At 38.9% G+C, this 19244-nt stretch overlaps 1 protein-coding gene across 2 annotated transcripts in view; it reads left to right on the top strand.

The window, feature by feature from the left end:
• The window catches only part of AFAP1 (actin filament associated protein 1), a 117259-nt gene that overhangs the window by 81578 nt on the left and 16437 nt on the right, over positions 1 to 19244 (top strand). For both annotated transcript variants that reach the window (XM_027723677.2, XM_027723675.2), the window contains exons 7-11: positions 6373 to 6465; positions 7940 to 8024; positions 12007 to 12156; positions 15393 to 15604; positions 17068 to 17213. In XM_027723677.2, the coding sequence (XP_027579478.1) occupies positions 6373 to 6465; positions 7940 to 8024; positions 12007 to 12156; positions 15393 to 15604; positions 17068 to 17213 (686 nt within the window). The remainder of the gene's footprint in view (positions 1 to 6372; positions 6466 to 7939; positions 8025 to 12006; positions 12157 to 15392; positions 15605 to 17067; positions 17214 to 19244) is intronic.

The raw sequence follows: 19244 nt of genomic DNA, 5'->3' as shown, positions 1-19244 counted from the left end.
TTTTGCGGTGTGCAGCCATTGTGCAGCAATCTCTCCAGTTGAGGGTCTGTAATTGAGCAGCGAATCTTCCAGGCATAAGGAGACATTTCTTCATATATCATTTTGACAATGTTCAATCAGTTCTGAACTTGTTGTAATAAGGGGGAATGTTTTACCCTAAAGAGAGAATAAAATCATGGTTGTGACTGTATCCAGTCATCCAAAGACCCTGCAACACTCCTTGTAGGGCTCTTTATCTGGTTGTCCTACGCAGTTTTAGTCTCTGATTAACTGCATGTTGTCTCTCATAAAGTCTTTGTAAACATCTCTTTTTTTCACTGCCTTGAGTTTACTGAGGGGAGTCAAGTAATTTCTGGCTTCTAGTCTTAATGTGAGCTGAGTTTTACTGAAGAGTAAACTACTGACAGTGCTATTCTTTAGCCAGTTTAAATCAGCACAAAATTGAGGCTGTAACTGTAAACATTATGTGGCTGATTTTACTTTCTATGGGAATTTCCAGCTAGAGATCTGAACACTTTCTTGGCTTATGTAATGTTCCCCAAAGAGGTTATTATCTTCATTTTGTAGCTGAGTAGAGTCAAGTGCTAAATGATCAAGCCTTAAAACTGACTAGAAAATGTGTTTGGGGATGCAGACTCTGTACCAGTAAGTTCCGTGCATTGTTTGTTAGTTTATAAGTGACTTACATAACGTACTGTGTCCCAAGACAGTCAGGCTGGGTTCTTTCTTCACCGCCCATCATCACCAGCAGTGAAGGCTGTGCAATCTAAATTAAACCTCCTAGGACTTACACCGCTGTTGTCTCAAACAGATGGTTTGAAATACTTCAGTTCAAGTCACAGCAAGGTCAGTGAGTTTGCATAAGCGCTATTTAGGACCTCACCTGTAGAGGTGACAGACCGAGCTGCGTGTGGGAGCTTTGACCAGTCTGCAGGACTCAGACAGTGGAATTTGACAGAGCCAGAGGAGTCCAACTTGGCTGTGAACCAGTGTCTGCGTGTGTGTGTGACCAGCACCATCAAAAACAATACCTTTCTTAAAAAAAATTATGTATATGTAAACTAAAAAAAACAACCGAACCACCCATGAATCCAGAACCACAAGCTTGTTTATTTACTTGTTTTCTCAATGATAAGTTTTCTTTGGGTTTCCTGGATAAAATCACAAATACAAGTTGTAGCACGTGTCAGAGTAGTACCCAGGAGGGCTGAGATTTGGTCCCTGCTTTCACCACTACTATTTCTCCTCTCTCCTACTCACAGCTTCAGATGGAAAATTATTTAAATGATACCTAGCTTAGATCTACAGCCTAAAGTGATATCTGCATCTCCACACTGCCCAACCTGGGGATGCAGCTCCCCTTGCCCAGGGTGCCTCTGCCCTTGCAGCAGCAGTGCCTCCAAGCCACCCTCCCCATCCACCCGGCACCTCCTTCCCTGGGCTCTGCCTGATCCAGTGGCCATATATGGCAATAGACTTCATGGTAATAACGCAGGAGAAATGATACAGGGGTTGTCTTGGTTGAGTAAGTCAGAAAAGTATTTTAAAGGGGATACACAGGCACTAAAGATAGGTTTGCTGGCTGCTAGTCTGCCAGAATCTCATCCTCACTTTGCTCAGACAAATGGCAGTAAGGCAGAAAGATTAATCTTTTCAGGCTAATGGATGCTTGAGAATAATTTCCAGTACAGAAGGTAAAGGCGGTTTCTTTTTGAGACTTAAAACACAGACTGTGTTGTGAATAATTTCTACCTTTCCTGCCTAGATTTTCTTTTAGGTAAACTTCTTGGGGCGTTTCTTCTCTGGAAAACAGTAAGAGAATTTTCTTGCTCTCTTAATGAGGAGGAGATTGACACTAACACATATAGTTTGTAAGGGTCCACTTGAGAGAGAAAATGAGAAGTTAATCACACCAAAATGACAGAGTTCCAGAAAGTCAGTACTCTTCCAGCAGTTAGAAAGGTGCATTTCAAGAACGAGAAATCCTGGTTTACGTCTGGAGCCAAACCCTTTTCCCTCTGCTGTGTTGTGCTTAAGCAGATTTCAGCTTTAACAAATTCATATTTTCAGAGTTAAAGGACAAAGCCAGGGGATACAGCCTGTCCCGTTTCTAGCACTTCCAACATTTGCAAAACATGTGGATAGTGGGGGACAAGTGGGTGGGTGGCTGGATGCATTTCTGGCCTGGTTACAGAGAGTAAAGTAAATGTGCAATCAGGCTGTCAGCTTTATACCTTGAACTTGAAGGTATTAAAATTGTGAACTTCTCCTATGAGTTTCATGAAAACACAGACAAAACGAGGTTCTATAATCACATCCTTGTGGTAAGGGCAGTCTGTAGCCTAAATTCGTCCAATGGTATCCACCAGGAGAGAGGTTTACATGCTTCTAGAGGGCAGGACAACTTTTCCTTATCAGATCCCAAAGAGATCAACAACAATAAACTATCTACAAATGTACTTTTACTCAGAATTTGTTTGGTTTCTGTGTGTCAGGAGCTGGCTGGGAAGCAGCTGGCTTTCTGGTTTTACTACAGAGCCAGTGCTTCTTGTCTGGAGCTTGGATCTTTAAAGTAGCCAGAAGAATCTAATTTGTTTCTTCTGACTTTGCATGTAGAAAGAATAAATGTAGGACAAGTATTTTGCCTCCAGTCCTGGTGTGTCATTTAAAATAAGATACAAGAATTATAGAAATTTTCAGGTGAATGCGGGTATTGAGGGTTTTATAGTAAATGTTAGGGTTGTGTAGTAAGATTTTTTTAAAGAGAGAAATATTCCAGACATGCCATGTGGCAGAAATTCCACTGACTTCACTATTGTCAATGGCTCAGGGCAGGGAATCTTTTCATCTTTCTACGTGCAAATATTTTCCTTCTGTGCCTCATGTCACTGCACTCAATGCCATACTCAGATATATATCCTGATCCAGCTAGGGATTCAAGGTCTAGAGCACAAGTCTTATGAGGAGTGACTGAGGGAGCTGAGGGGGCTCAGCCTGAAGAAAAGGAGGCTCAGGGGGGACCTTCTCACTACCTACAACTCCCTGAAAGGAGCTTGTAGCAAGGTGGGAGTTGATCTCTTCTCCCAGGTAACAAGTGACCGGACAAGAGCAAACAGCCTCAGGTTCCACCAGGGGAGGTTTAGATTGGACATTATGAAAAATTTCTTCACTGAAAGTGTTGTCAAGCACTGGAACAGGCTGCCCAGCAAAGTGGTGCAGTCACAATCCCTGGAGATATTTAAAAGACTGGTAGATGTGGCACTTTGGGACATGGTTTAGTGGTGGACTTGGCAGTGCTATGTTAATGGTTGGACTCAATTGTCTTAGGGGTCTTTTCCAACCTAAACAATTCTGTAGTTCTATAAATGAGGGATAATAATGCACAAGGTTTTTTCCAGGTCTGTATTTAAAAGAGGCAGTTCTGAAGTCTGCTAATTGTAACATTGTAATGGTAATTGTGGTACTTAAAATTCTTGAAGATTATTTTAAATATATTTTAAATATATTTAATTTTGAGGATATCCAAAGAAATGAAAGGTCTTCAGTTTTCTGACTGCATTTGCTCATAAATTTTAAATATTTGAACAGATAGCCTGTTTATGACCTCAGTTTGATTTTCCTGGCAGATCAGCCTCTCTGTGTGTATATGTAGTATACAAAAGCATTTGTGGTGAGAAAAAGAGAATTATTTCCCTTTTCTAATGAGTGAGAAAACTTTAACTGTTAATGGGGTATTTACGGCATATTCTCATTACAGTCTTCCAGATGATGCTGTTTTATTAAAAATAACACATTGGGGGATTCCTCGTTTTTTTCCTTTCTAGTTTCAGAGCCATTGAGATACATTTATTCATATTTTCACGTGTTTCATTGCAATGGATAAAAGTTTCTGACCTCCATTCCCCACTTTCACAACTATTTTTTGATGAAAATAGTGATCTTTTGTTTTCATATGACTCCAGGAGATGGAACATAGAAAAAACTGATGAGAACTTTTGAGTCTTGTGATTGAAATTATGCAAGTTGGCAATACTGGTGGAATGCTTTATCCTTAAAATTTTGAGCTAAAGCTATATGCATGTGAAAACCAGATTTATAATGCCAACTGTCTGCAAACATAATTATAGAAAGTGCATCCAGCCAACCATTATATATTAAAGACATTTCATCCTGGTGAGCTCTAGAAGAATGAATTTTATGTTGTGCATTGAACAGAATTATACTGCACATATAAGATGATGAGCAAGTCTTTGCCAGTGAACCTCTTGAACCCAAATGAAGTGTTGGACCCTTGAATATGCGTTTACTTCAGATCCTACCACCAGCTCCCTCTTGATAATGTGTCATTTTTTTAATCAAAATTTAATTACAACCCAATTAAACACTTCAGCTTCTCCTTAAATATGTGGGGTACGATAAGAACCGGATTTACTTGAGTGCATGACTTTGCACATACTATTTAGTTAGTGCTGCCAAATCATTTCCCTCTTTTCTGTCTGTAACTCCCATTACTATCTGCCTTTGCCAAAATTAACTAACTGTGTGGTGTGAGCAGATGCTGAAAACATGAGCCATTGAATCAGGGTCATTCAGGAGACAGAAATGAATGTTCCCGGAAACTGTACAAACACATTTCTCTAGAAAGAAAACAGGAGTGTATTTACACCACACTGAAGACCAGCAGTTGAAAATAAAACAACACACATAAAAAAAATTCTTATGATTTTGAGGAATTCACAGATATGTTTAACTCATATCCATAACATACTCATAACATATTCAGGGATATGTTAACAATGCAAATGCTCTGCAACAGATTTATCTAAATTTTCTGTTATAAAAGGACGCCAAGTGCTATGAAATACTGGGCTTGCTTTTGAAACAAAATACAGGGAAGTTCAGACAGTCAAGGAAGGATGCTAAAGTGTTTTAAGATACTAGCTCAGAAATAAAAGTGTAAGTTTGTTTTCCGGTTTTGCTTAATTTTTTTATGTGTCATTGAATGAATTATTTAATCTTTCTTTTGTTCATGGGTTCTCCCTCTGTAAAATGGGGCTGGTGCTCTTCCTTTCCTTATGGCATACAGTGCCTATAATTTACAGTGTGCTCCTGAATAGCAGTAGGGTCTTTGTAAGCCCATAAACATTTGATTTGTTTTAGCTTCACTCTTAAGGGGAACTTAAGTATGGTGAAAGGACCATTTGGTGCCATCTTCAGCATTTTAATAGTTTCCATATCGAAATTGTTCAGTTTGAAACTAAAAAGGCATTTTTTACTGATTTGCTTTTTCTCTTCTTGAAAAAAGTCTGGATTTTGACAGTTAGCTAATTGCTACTTTTCCTGAAACCAGATGTTCTCAGGGCAGATCATTCTCTTTGCTAACTGGGTTTGCTGTAAACAGTGTAAAGGGAGGAGCTGGATGTGTAAACATGCTCGAGTACATGCAAAAGGGAAAGTTTGCATCTCTAGTGGTGATGTTTCCTTTTGTACCTCTCTTGGCTTTGATGTCCTTGGGTGGCTGCAGGGCTGTTATCAGCACGGTATAGCTCAGCACCGCCTCAGCATGAGTCTGGATCGAGACTCTATTCCCATCAGCACAAGCATTTTCAGGCTGTTAATAGACTGGTGGTAACTTCACAAGAGATAAAATCCTTAGCTACGTCCGTGGGGAATCATCAAGCATCTTTACTCATCATGTGTTTTTACATTTATATCATTTCAGGTTTTTAGGTCATTCAGATTCTACCAAAATATCAGTAAATTCCAAGTTCTAGATTTTTCTTTGACTTTTAAAAACAGAGAAAGTTCCATTTCCATTTTCTACGAACACTTTACAATTACTTTGACCTATACCTCTATGTTAATGTGCAAGTATAATACGAACATGCCGCAAAATACCACTCTGCAATATTAACTCTAAGTTGATCAGCACTTCATTAGTTCTCCGACAGCAAAAAATGAGCATCTGTGTAGTATATTATGCAAAACTCTTCTCCATTGTCTTGAGGGACCTTGCATTTTATCCCATTTTTTCATCATTGTAATGAAATTAGTTTGGTGGTGTCAGCTGATGCCACATTGCAAAACTAGCAAATGGAAATCAGCACTGGTATCGGTTTCTTTACATGGGGAGAGCCTCGAAGCTTAGCTTGTCTAGAAACTGAAACCTTCCACCTCCAACCGTTATGTCTCCTCCAGGTCACACATGAAATGACTTAGGGAGGGACTGTGGAGAAGTTGTTGTAGTGGCAGTCTGTCTGACACCTGCCAGCCTAGTAAATGTCGGTGTGTCCCATCTCCCTTCACATTCATATATAATTACTCCGATTTGTATTTTATTAATAATTAATAAGTTTTGCCTTGTCTCCTAAGGTTATAAAAGATGTGTGCAGCAACTGTACGGGAGCTGTAGACTCTGATGGGCCATTGTCTAGTTCTCCAGTACACAAGACGGAGCTAGAAAAGGTAAAGTTATCAAAATGGTGAATAAAAAAAAATCCCTTATGATTACTTAAAGAGACGCTGGTGGGCACTGGATGTAAATACTTCCTGATTTGTGTTGCTGTTACAGTCACATGGTCCCTGTGTTGTTTTTGTTTGTTTGTATGTGTGCACATATCCTACAGAGTTGAGGTTTCTGCCATGTCAGTTCATTTGGCCACGAACAACCAGCAGACTGGCTCGTATCCAGCTTTTCTTCAGCCGCAGAGGGGTGCAGACTAAGCGGGTCTGATGCATGTGCTGGGATGCAGAGATGCTGTCCATCCAATGCAAAGAGCAAGCAGGGGTGTTACTCTCGGGGAAGAATAGCTGAAGATTATACAAAAGTTTTAAGGGAAAGTCTCATTTTGGGGAATTTAGTTGTGTAAGAGCTCCCTGGGCATGCTGAGGTCATGTTTTGGCAAACCATTTCAAGCATTCATATCTCAACACAGAAACTTGGCTATTCACATGTAGTTGTCTCTGCTGCCTTGACTCAGCAGGATGTGAGAGCAAGAATTAGAAAAGTGAGCAGCTTTGCAGTGAATGATCAGTACATTACCAGCACCAGTTTAAGGCCCTGCTCCGTTAAGGCGTTCATGTCAGCAAATCCCTGTGGAGACCCTGCTTAAAAATCCCTCTGACAAAGGTTTCATCACCGAACTCCTAATGGCAAGATTCACCCTTCTGGTGGAAGTGCACCACTGTCAGTGGCATTATGTTGCTTTGCACCTGGGAAACCAAGAGCAAAGCGTGTTCCAGGACAGTTCAGACTTCCTGGTTTCACAGGCAGAAGCTGTTGTGTTTGCATACTTGCACATACCAGCACAGTATTGACAAAGTAGTTGAAAGTGTTGTAAAATAGTGTTTTTCTAAAATGCATGCTATAAGAAGGTGTAACAAAATTTCTCATTCATTCCTTTTTGTGATAATCTACACATCTTCTTTGTGGCTTCACCACTCATGAGTAATTTGGTCACCAAAACTGTACTGGCATAAGCTCTGTCTGCCTCATCCCATATCTCATGCACAACCATTACAAAATAATCAGTGCTAAAAGTTTATTTCAAAAGTCTCTTTTTTGGACATATTGAAAGCACCTTGTAGGAGTGCACTATTTGCTGAGAAGTTGTAATTGCAAATGCATATACGAAGCATTATTTAAAGATACAGTTTTTACCTTATTCTTATCTGATCCGTGTAATTCTTTATTGCAACATTTAGAATCTAGAAATTAATTAAAATATATTGTGAATTTCAAATATAGACTATTTTGTTATTTCTGTAATCTTCTAAAGCCTCTAAAACCAAAGTTTTTACTATCTTCTATTTCTCTTCCAAGTGAATGAGAGCTTGAAACATGTTTTATTTCATAGTAAACATACTTTTAAATTGACTGATGACACGATTTGATGAAGGTGCAAACATTTTATGTCAACTAATCTACTTGCCCCTGCAGAAGTTGTCATTTGAGAGGCCGAGCTCAGATGGGGAGGGTGCTGTGGAAAATGGCATTGCTGCTGTGTGCAATGGGAAAGAACAAGGTACGTCTCAGATCCGGAGATGTTTGGTGTAAGTGATATGTACATATAGGGAGTGTCAGGTAGTGAAATACCTGGCTTTTGTCTTTTCAAAATAGGCAGTAAAGTTTTTCAGGATTCAATTTAACTTGAAATCTGAATTATGTCAAGAATGAATCCTTAAATTTTTGCAGTAAGAGAAGGCATTTGATGTTATTGTGCAGGTAAAATCAATAAAACTAGTATAAGGAAATAGAATATAGAAATTTTTACTTTGCCTTTTCTGTGTTCAAAGGAAGTTTTTCAGAGCTTGGGCGACCACTATAGGCAACTAACAGGTTTTTTTAGTAACTGTATAGTGGCAACATAAGTTGTGCATGTACAGCTTCTAAGGAAAAAAACTATTATTGAATACTAGAAGAAAAGAATCATGCATATTATATAAATATGACCAGTGACGGGACCCAAGGGAATGGCCTGAAGTTGTGTCAGCAGAGATTTAGGTTGGATATTAGAAAAAGGTTCTTAACCCAGAGGGTGGGTGGGTGCTGGAACAGGCTCCCCAGGGAAGTGGTCACAGCACCAAGCCTGACAGAGTTCAAGGAGCATTGGGATGATACTCTGAGGCACATGGTGGGTTTCAGTGATCCTTGTGGGTCCCATCCAACTTGGCATATTCTGTGATTCTGTGACCTGTTGAGATATATATATATGCATATGTATGTATACACATATATTCTGTTTATATATGTGTGTGTATACACAGATACCTTTATATATAAACTATTATGTATGATTATTTATATTAACATAATAAAAGGTATATGATAATGCAGTATCAGTGGGTTTGTGAGTACATATGTATATAATTTTGCATATGCTATTTAGGAGCCATGCATGTTCTGTAGTCCTTATAATCTAAGAAAGGCAAATCCCAAACCCAGAGGGAGTTCTGTCTGAGTTACATCTAATGCACTCAATCCTCTCAGCCTCTATGCTCTCTTACCCATCCCCTTCCCTCCTCCTCAAAGCAGAAGAAATTTTCTGACTTCATTAACTTGCCATAGAGCAATGGTATGGTTTAGATAAGACATTTTTCTACAGCTGTTAAATGAAGGGTAACGTGAGCTGCAGTGAGCACAATGTCAATACTGGCCTTGGTGCCAGCGCTGTCTCGCCTTTTGACTCATTTCCTTTATCTTCTACCTGGGTCATTTTACAGCGTTTCCTGGCTGTACAGATCTCTGACATACCCATCAGTTTGGAACAACATCAGATTTTGTGGTTTCTGAAAGTTGTGGTACATTTTTAGATTTCACCCTATAAAATCTTCTACTAAGCTTTCATAAAACTCAATACCATTTTAATCTCTGAAACCTGCTGAGAAGCATCTGTGACCCAAAACCTGTGCTGACCATGGTGTCTAGAAGTACCTGGTGTCTCAGATACCTTGTGGGAGGTATGATGTTCCAGCATGTGTTGCTGGAAAAGTAACCCAGCTTAGAAGCCTCAAGGAGAGTCATTTAAAATACCAACTGCTTTTGAAAATTGACCTTCAATATGTAGAAGTAAAGACAATGGGCATTAGTGACTGCAAGAATTATGACAACGATTTACGGACGTCTAGGGTTTTTTCAGTGAAAATTCCCGTCTCCAAACAATTGAGACGATATCCGGAATTCCCGAGTTTTCTGCCTGATTCAGGATATGCTAAACTAACCTAATATAGGTTAAAGTCCAGGTTCAGGGCGCCAAATATGGCGTTTGGGGTACTTTATATGATAAAGAAGGATGCACGCTCTTCTGAGGTGGAGAACAAAGAGGTTTATTTCGAATTCAGCGCTTCCCTTTATACCCTGATATCATGTGACCTTCTTAACCAATAGGGTTATCCATTTAGGCACATGCTCCCTTGGGCCTCTCTGCCCCCATACGTCCCCCGTACCTTGGACACGCCTGCTACACGAGAGGAATGAAGTGTGCCTGGCATCATTGTCAGGGTCCTGGATGAAGTTATACTAAAAATAATGGATAGGAAACATTTAAGGGAGTTCTTGGGAAGAGAGGCTTCAGAAAATGGTCATCTCCAGCTGGCACCCACCGCCAGCCTCTGCTCTGCTTTTTACCAGCTGTTCACTTTGCTGTGGGAAAGGAAATGAGAAGAAAGGGCTTTTGTGGGGGAAAAAAAAATCACTGGCAACTGGGCAATCAGTATATTCTTTAAACTCGAAGAGATTAGATCATGAAGTCCTTATTTCTGCTGCCTCTCAGTTCTGCAGGAGAGAAAAACAGCAATGTGGAGGGAAGACAAGACAGAAAAACAAACGCTGAAATGGGCTTTTCCCACCGTCTGTTCACGCTCATGGGAATGATTCCCTTAGGCTTCTGTTTCAGAGAAATGAGGTTTTCTCAGTCTCTGTCTTTTTTCTATGCTTTTCATCTCCTCCCCCTCAACAGCCACAGCCAGCTGTTGGCTGCTGGTGTGTGGGATGGAAACCTGTCTGAGGGCAGGTGCTGTGCTCAGGTTGCCTCCCTGGCCAGGGTTCATGAGCACATGGGAAGGGTGACCATCCTCCCTCCAACAAGGGAGATTGTTGCCATGTTTAGAGAGCACAGTAGAAGTTGTGAACACCCTTCCCTTGAAAAGTGAGAATTAGACCTTTGCTTGTGCACACACGTCAGCGTGTTGGAGTTGGCTGGGGAGCGACTGTCGGCACCTGCAGAGCTGCCGTTCCTCCTCAGCTTTGTACAGTCTTGGCTACAGATACAATTTCTACATAATGTTCCATGATTGCTAACAATTAAACGGAACATGATAAATTATGCCATGGTGAATCCCAAACTACTTCTCTGTTTTCTGTGCATTTTTCTTCCCAGTTCATCAATTCATACATTTTGTCCATTTTTCCCTCCATTTTTCCCCTTAGTTTACGCGAGTCCATAACCATTGAATGTTCCCTGTTGCAGAAGGAATTGATATGTCAGGGATAAAGATAGAGCAGCTCAGTCAGTAATTATTTTAAATGTACTATTCATCAAAATTATGTCTCAGGGAAAGTTGATGAAAGTTTTTACTGCCTTGTCAGTTATCAGAGAGACTTTTGCTCTGTTGATGGAATCTAGTTTAGGCCACTGAATGCAATTTCTGAAGTTTATTTTGTTTCTTCTATTTTGCAAATAAAAGGTCTGTTTTTTCTGAATCTGTTTGATCTTAGAAGCTTTTTTTAAGAAAACTTGATAGGATTTTAGTCAGGTAGGCACTTTTAAAAATTATATCCATAGTCCTTGCCATATTACAGTCATCAGCTCAAAATGCCTCAGTGCACAGAGTTGTAATACAACTAGTATTGTATGAAGGTAATGGAAGCACAGACTGGATGTTAGCAAAATACCTCTTTTCTGCAGAGCTTTTTCTTTCCAAGTCCTCATGATCACAGAAGATGACAAATTCTAGCCATCCAATGCTTATATTGACCCCACTAATTTAATTGTTAGTAGTTCATTTATGAGTCTTTTTAAAATGTCCATTGTGATATCTTAACCTAATCATACATAGCAGGAGTATTTTTGCTAGGCAAGCATGTTCTGTCTTATTTTGTGCTCTTAATTGTTGAGGTATTTTGAGGAAAATGTTTAGGAACAATGAAGAAATGTATGACTGGATTTTTAGTGTTGTGTATATGAGCTAAGTTTATTTGCAGATACCTCAGTCATACTAATAAATTAGATGATGACTGCTGTGGAAAGAGACTTGCAGCTTGATTAGATTAAATAAAACTAGAAGCTTGATTTTTGTTTTTATTATCCTTCAGAATGCCATGATTTTTACAACACAGAGGTTATTAGAGAGGTCATATAAAGTTTACCTCATTGCAGTCTTCAACCTTTGTACAAATGTTCATCTTGCACAGGATATTTTTGTCTGAACTTCTGTTTTTATTCAGCTTTTCTCTATTCATCAGTTAGGGTAAACACACTTTAATACAAACTTTTGCTTTCTTAATAGTGAAGAGGAAAAAAAGTTCAAAAACAGAAGCCAAGGGCACTGTGACTAAAGTAACGGGGAAAAAAATAACGAAGATCATTGGTTTAGGAAAGAAAAAGCCATCAACAGATGAACAGACCTCATCAGCTGAAGAAGATGTTCCAACATGTGGTAAGTGATTTTTCTCCTTGAATGCGCATTCCAGTAAAACTTTATGGAATTCTAGCCTAGAAATTTCTCTAAAATTGCGTTTACTGCTATAATTCTTCCCCCAACATGCAGAAGGATGGGCCAGAACTGCAAGAGGAGTAATCAAGAGTTTGTGATTTAAAAAGAGACTAAAATAATTTGACTTTTTAAATAAAATGGCAGCACAGGCTCAGAAGGAATATCATTGCTCTTTGCAGAAGTGTGGGGGAAGAGAAGTGTGGACAAAAAACATAAAGAAACAAGAGCTGTTCTCAAGCAAATGGTTATAAAATGAATATAGGCTGAACTATGAAATAAATTTAGGCTAGGAATCAGAAGAAGGTTCTTGGAGAGTGATCAAGTCTTTTATAATGGATTGTGGTTAAGGTTTTATGGAATAACAGGCAGCAGTCAACTACCCTCAACGAAAGTGATTTGAGTTTAATTATAGGTTCCTAAAGTGGTACATATTGGACAAAATGAAGTAACAAATTTCTAGTAAGCTATTTTAACTCTTAATTTTGATCACTCCATATGACAGCTGTGGTGCTTGGCAGCACCAAGGAAGTGTATAAAACGGCATGCAGAAAATACTTACATTTTATATCTTAGCTGTTAAGGTTTGCTCACAATTTAAGACTTTGTGCAATGCACTTAGCTGATGTCCTCACAGCTTTGCTATTTTAAAACAATGCAATGTATTTACATTCTCCTGTTTGCCTTCTGGTGCTCAAATATTAAGTAACACTTCAATACATAAATAAGATTGAAGACACCCTTCACCCAATCCCTTCCAGAAAAAATTTTCCGTAGAAAGCTTTGAAGCAGTTGCACCAGATTCTGAGTTTGAATTTGCCTTTTACCCTTTAATTGACCCAGAAAAACTTTGAGAAAACCCATGATTAGGCAGCAGTTGGCAGAACTCATTGGAGCATGAAGTGTGATAGATGCTTGTCCAAGGTGGTAGAAGCAGATCCATGGACCACCAGAGAGAACGTCATAGATCACAAGTGGCTTTCAAGCCACACTTAGGGAATCATTTACATAAGCAAACTTTGATTAAATAAGTGTGTGTATATGTGTCTATACATCAGCTAAGTACAGATGTGATTTATCAACCAAAAGAACAGCTGGGAAAAGCTGTGTCCAGCCAGATGCATTGTCCGAAGCATCTGGCTTCCATAAAAGCTCAAACTTCCGGGCTCTCATACTCCGTTGATTATTCTGTATTATGTGAGATGTTAACCACAGCTGTACAATCTAATTCCTCGTATTTCTATCATTATTTCAGATATGGGCATAAATACAGTCATTACTGTTTGCCTGCATTTGGCTCTACTCAACACCACTTGCAGATTTTATAGGAAAATATATAAATGTCTAGGCTTTGGTCATTGCAGGAAGCCTTTGCAGAAGGAGTTTCTCACCACCAGAAATTTGGCTCAGTTCAGTGCCCTCTGGGAGAGTGCTCCATAGTTGGAGGTTTTCACACTTTCGAAGGCTCTACCTCCCATGAACAAAGGGAAAATCCCAGCAGGGCTGCAGGGGACACTCAGCTAGAGTGGAAACTAAAACCCACTGCACTTGGAGTCACGGCAAAGCTCTTCCCTACATCACTGGTCCTAGCCTGCCTGGATGAAGCGGAAGTACTAATGCCCCAACGGGGAATACGCTCAAGGCATTTTGGTCATTTCAGCTGTTGAAGGTTTAAGTAGAGATATGTGGGAGGGAAAATGTAGGATCCCGCGTAGTTCAGCTGAAGTAGTAAATTTTGGAAGAGCTTTTCTGAGAGATGCATTGGAAGCAGAGGGGAAAAACTGTCTGAAAAAAAGGACTCTCACTCCAAAACAAGCCATCTGGCTTGCACGTGGAGGGTTTTTCATTTCTAGGGATTGTAATATAATGCACAGTGATACAGGGTTTTGTTACAGGAGGAGGCAGAAGAGCTGAAGAGTGTGATCATCACAAGGAGCCAAACCAGAGGATTGTGCACATCCTCATTTTTTTATAGCGCCTTCCAAGATGTGCACAGTTCTGATCTGCTATATCCTGTTGGATTGCATTTGGACGTTGGAACCATGATGTTGGAAGGAAAACCCAGAAAATTAATAATAAGTCATAGTTTTAATGAAAACCAAAGAGAGAGCTCTCCAACAGGATTAAATGAAAATCAGATCTGAGGTAGAAGACAATTTTTTAACCTCACTTCTGGCTTTTGCAAGATATCAATTTTTTTCCTCCTTATAACCTGTTTGAAAGCAGCAACATGCTGAATTCATGTACTGTTTGTAATGTGGAAGCAAAAGTAAAAGGTGTTTTTTTTTTCATTCCCAAACTATAATGAGGCAGGAAAAATGGGCATTGCTTTGATTGTAAGGTTTGAGTCTGGAATGATTGTTGTTATTAGACAGAGAAGGAAAACCACAAAACACTGCCTGTTTAATTGATGTTATATACCTAGACACTGTATCAGTGTAAAATATGGTAAGAAAAGTTGTAAGGGCACTCAATCATCCCTGGGGAAAAAAAAAACTTTTTTTAAACTTTTTTGTTAAGATAAGCTAAAATTCATACATATTTATTTTTTGAATTTTAAACCATTATGAATTTTATTTTTATTCACATAGATAACGGTCTCTTAAATGTTGGTTATAAGTGTTCCAAACCCGATGTGTATTCTTCTTTCTAAACGAATTTAGAACATACAGCATCAACACTAGGAAGTCTTTAAAAAAACTGCTTTTGGATGTTACAGAAGGTAGCTCATTACCTAATTATATAATAGGAGCTGTAATTTTCCCAGAAAATTTTGGTCAGCCATAGTTATCAAAGCCATTACCCACAGAGAGGGTGTATGAGCACATCGGCTGTGTATGTAACTTTTTATCACTGTCCCTTTCCCATTCTTACCAAAGTCTTGGGGATTGGGTGCTCCTGCTCATCCAGCTGCTGCAGTGACTGACACAGAACAACCATTTGCACATGAGCGGGATCACATATTTATATGCTTTTTTCTAGGTTATTGGCACAGTGATAGTTTTCATTAAAGAAGTGGGGAATGGTCATTTACTTGTCTTCCTAAAACCCATCTGGACTTTCTATTAGAAGAGGAACAAGTTATTTAAGGGCTAGCATTACACTGAAAATAAGTTTCTTTTTTTTAATTTCTTTTCAAAAAATGTCAGGAGTAAAATATCTCACATTTCATTTTATTGCAGGATATCTCAATGTGCTCTCTAACAACCGTTGGCGTGAGCGCTGGTGCAGAGTGAAAGACAATAAACTGATTTTCCACAAGGACAGGACAGATCTGAAGACGCACATTGTTTCCATCCCTCTCCGTGGCTGCGAAGTCATCCTGGGACTGGATTCGAAGCATCCCCTGACCTTCCGCCTGCTCCGAAATGGGCAGGAGGTTGCTGTGCTTGAGGTGCAGTGGTTGCTAATGGCTGTGACTTCTAGGAACACCCACAAGCTAAATTAGAGAAGTGCTTTCATACAACCTGTCCATTCAAAAAAAAAGAAAAAATATCTTTGAAATAATATTATTGCAGAGCTGAATAAGAAATACTGGAAGGAGAAGAGAAATACTAAGTGTTGTAGACAAAAAAATGACTGAGATTTAATGTAGTTCAGAAATCTTCTCAGTAAGATGCTTTTCTCTGCACTGACCTTCCCTTGACCTGGTACTAAAATATCCCTGCTCCTTCTCTAGGCACACTTCTACATCAGGGGTATATAATTACTTTGAGTAAATAACTTAGCAATAATTAAATAATGGATCACTGTTGATGGGAGCTCTAGAGCTCTTAACTTTTATTTGTCTGCTACTTATGTGAACCCCTTTTGCTCTGTCTGTGTCTGTATTAAGGTAATTGTGCAGTAAGAAAATACAGTGTGCCAGCAGCCTGGTGTGTCTGTTGACACACCACATGTGTACACACTGGCATGCTCCTCCTTGCACTATGAAGGTCACACTTTTGTCTGTTTTAGGTGAGTCAGGATTTCTCTAGGGGCTTTATTTGTCGTATTTTAAAACCTGAAATGAGAAGATACAGGAGGAGACAACCTTGTGCTTTCAGTGGCAGGACAGGCACTTTGACCACTTTATGTTTCCAACTATTAGTCTCCTATCCTTGCAAACAGACCTGTTACCTGAGAGCAATTCAGAGAAGATGAAAAACTAGAAAACAGCTCAAGGAACTGTGAAAGACAATGAAATATTTACAAATAAGAAAAAAACTAAAAAACTCACCATTTCCTTTCCCCTCTACTTTTATCCATTATTTACTTTGCTACTGTTTAACTTTTGAATTGGTGATTTGAAGCAAAACATGAAAAATTTAAAATTATTTTAGTAGTATTCACGTTTTTACTTGCACCATCAGGAAAATGAATGACATCATCTAGACAAATTTAGTGAAATTTTCCAAGAAGTACCATTAAAATTTCACTATTTCATTCCCTACTCCCTCTTGTTTCTACTTAGCAGTAACACTTTCTCCTCAGGAGTCATGCTATCTAAAATCCCTCAGTCTAACATCGGAAAATAATTCTGTTAAAGCTTTCAATATTCTGAAGTCTAAAGTAAGCATTACTTGAATCTAAATCCACTAGCCTTAAATGATTATTTTTTCTTTTTTTTTTGTGGATTGCCCACTTTGTATTACATCATAACTGATGAGCACACAGCTTACTCAAAGTACACTCCTTCTAGCAAAGCAGATTTAATAAGAAATCTGGGGGTTTTTAGGAGTTCAGCAGAGTGAAACCAGAACCTCTCATACAATGTGGTAGCAATTTGTCAACCAAGAAGAATGCGCTGTTTTGCAATAATCCTTAGCTCAGTGGCAGAGCAAAAACCTGACCTATGTTCTTGCCCTCTCCTCACAGGCATCCTCCTCCGAAGACATGGGCAGATGGATAGGAATTTTGCTGGCAGAAACAGGGTCCTCAACAGATCCTGGAGCTCTGCACTATGACTACATCGACGTGGAAATGACGGCAAGCGTCATCCAGGCCGCAAAACAGACCTTCTGGTGAGAGGCATTCAGCTTCCTGGGTGTTTCCAGTACTCTGAGAATTTATATCCATATCTTAACTCCACTGCCAACACAGCTTATCAAAATCTACCTCCCTCTTTGCCAGATACTGAACTCCTGAAGTGTTTCAACATCGCAGCATGTTAGATGTGTTTATGATTATTGTTTCAGCATCCTGCTAAATTCTGTAAAAGATGCAAGGCACTATGCAACTTTACTCAAATCTTTACTAATTTTTTCAGTAAGTCCCCTTATCAAATACTGTATTTTAATCTTTTATTTTACCTAAAAACTTACAACTATCACTGGAAGAGAACAAAGATTCTGAAATATGCAGCTATGTAATTCACATTTACTGGCTGTATCTGCTCTACATAGCCAAATATACAGGATATTATTGGCCCATATATGTAACACACTAAGAATGTATGGCAGATTTAAGTATTGGATATTCACATTCTCAGTGTTTCCTTCTCAAGTTCTTTCTGAATAATTAAAAACTTCATCAAGCTCACCCCAGTCCAATTAATTTCTGGGGTTTAATTTAGGAGGTGGAAATTGGGAAAGTGTCTAGGGCTCAGCATGGAAACTGTTTAAATTGCAAATCAGTCTGGTGAGTTCCCCATTACTGATCCTGTGCTAAGAAGGGTAATGCATACTTAGCATATATAGTGATTTACACGTTTGAATCATTTTAGGCATTACAGCAGTCTTTGGTGGGAAAAGACTTCTATTTTTCCTAGGCTAGATGAGGTAATTTAAAAAGGGGAGTTAAGAAACGGCTGGGACAGGCGGGATGCCCTGCTGCAGATGTTCCCTGTAGTTTGCCGTGGTCAGAAAGAGGGTGGCCTGAGAAGACAGCTGGCAAAGGCATCATCCCTCATCCCACTGCAAAATGAGACTCCCCACACACATTTGGAATTTGTGTGATTTAATACATTAGAGAATCACACCCCATCTGCCCATCGTGACTTCAAACAGACAGAAAATGAAAAAGAAAAAAAAAAGACAAAAGTTTTGAAGTTGTGCAAAAGAAGATCCTCCTACCATTAGCAATGTGCCAAGAGAAGTTTAATAAGAGAAAATAACTTCAATCAGAATGTCTTCTGATAGAAATTAAAGTGACTCAGTGTTACCACAAGCCCAGTTTTGTGAAAATGAGATAATTTTGATAGAATTAAAATGCACCTAGCATACAGATTTGTTAATATTTTTTTAGAAGTTAATAGGGCTTAAAAAGTTTATCCTGTGTTGACATGTGTTTTTGCTTCAGTCAGCATCCAGCAATAACCACATTTAAGAGAAATAGAATGGTAACCTCTTCCCCTGAATACTTCACGGCTTTCCTTTTCTGCACAAATGTGATACTAATTGGAGCCAAGTGAAAAAACATATGCAACTAGACCGCATGTTAGAAAGGAATGTCAAACAACTTGCAAAATAGCAGAATTCCCCTATTAAGAATTAGTTAAAATTCATTGTGTGTCTTTAAGAGCCTGCAAGGGTTTGCTGATAAGCAACTAGAGTAGCTGTCTGCTGATTTTGAGCTACTCTTAGAAAATGAGGAGAAATTACAATGATACTTAAATGTTAATAAAATACTCATTTGCCCTTTATAGAATGAATATCAGTATTCCAAATTAAATGCAGTTATCATTCAAGCTTTGATTATCACTCAGTCACTTTGGTTATTCATTTCCTGAGACTGATGCTTTGCAAAACTATCAGCTCTTCCTTAATAGCCCCATCAATTTCCTTTGTCTAAATCAATAGGTATTCAGGAAAAGCTGAAAAAACAGTTCTTCCAAGCAAGTTTTCTCCATTTTCCATCTAGCAGTTTCAGAATACAATTAAGTTACATGGATGCATCTGAAAACAGGATTAATGAGGCTTAGTGAAATAATACTTATGAAGTTTTTGTAGATCCTTAGATAAATCTTAGCTTCCTTTGGCAGTGGAAATAGTTACTACAGGTGCATCAGATGTCATTAATGAATATCCCAGTTTTCAGACATGGTTATTATGTAT

This window comes from Pipra filicauda, unplaced genomic scaffold, assembly GCF_003945595.2.
Source record: "Pipra filicauda isolate LSUMZ 115617 unplaced genomic scaffold, ASM394559v2 scaffold35_size7292922_pilon, whole genome shotgun sequence".
Lineage (NCBI taxonomy): Eukaryota > Metazoa > Chordata > Aves > Passeriformes > Pipridae > Pipra > Pipra filicauda.
Note: the sequence above shows the minus strand (reverse complement) of the source record. Positions and strands in the feature narration are given on the sequence as shown.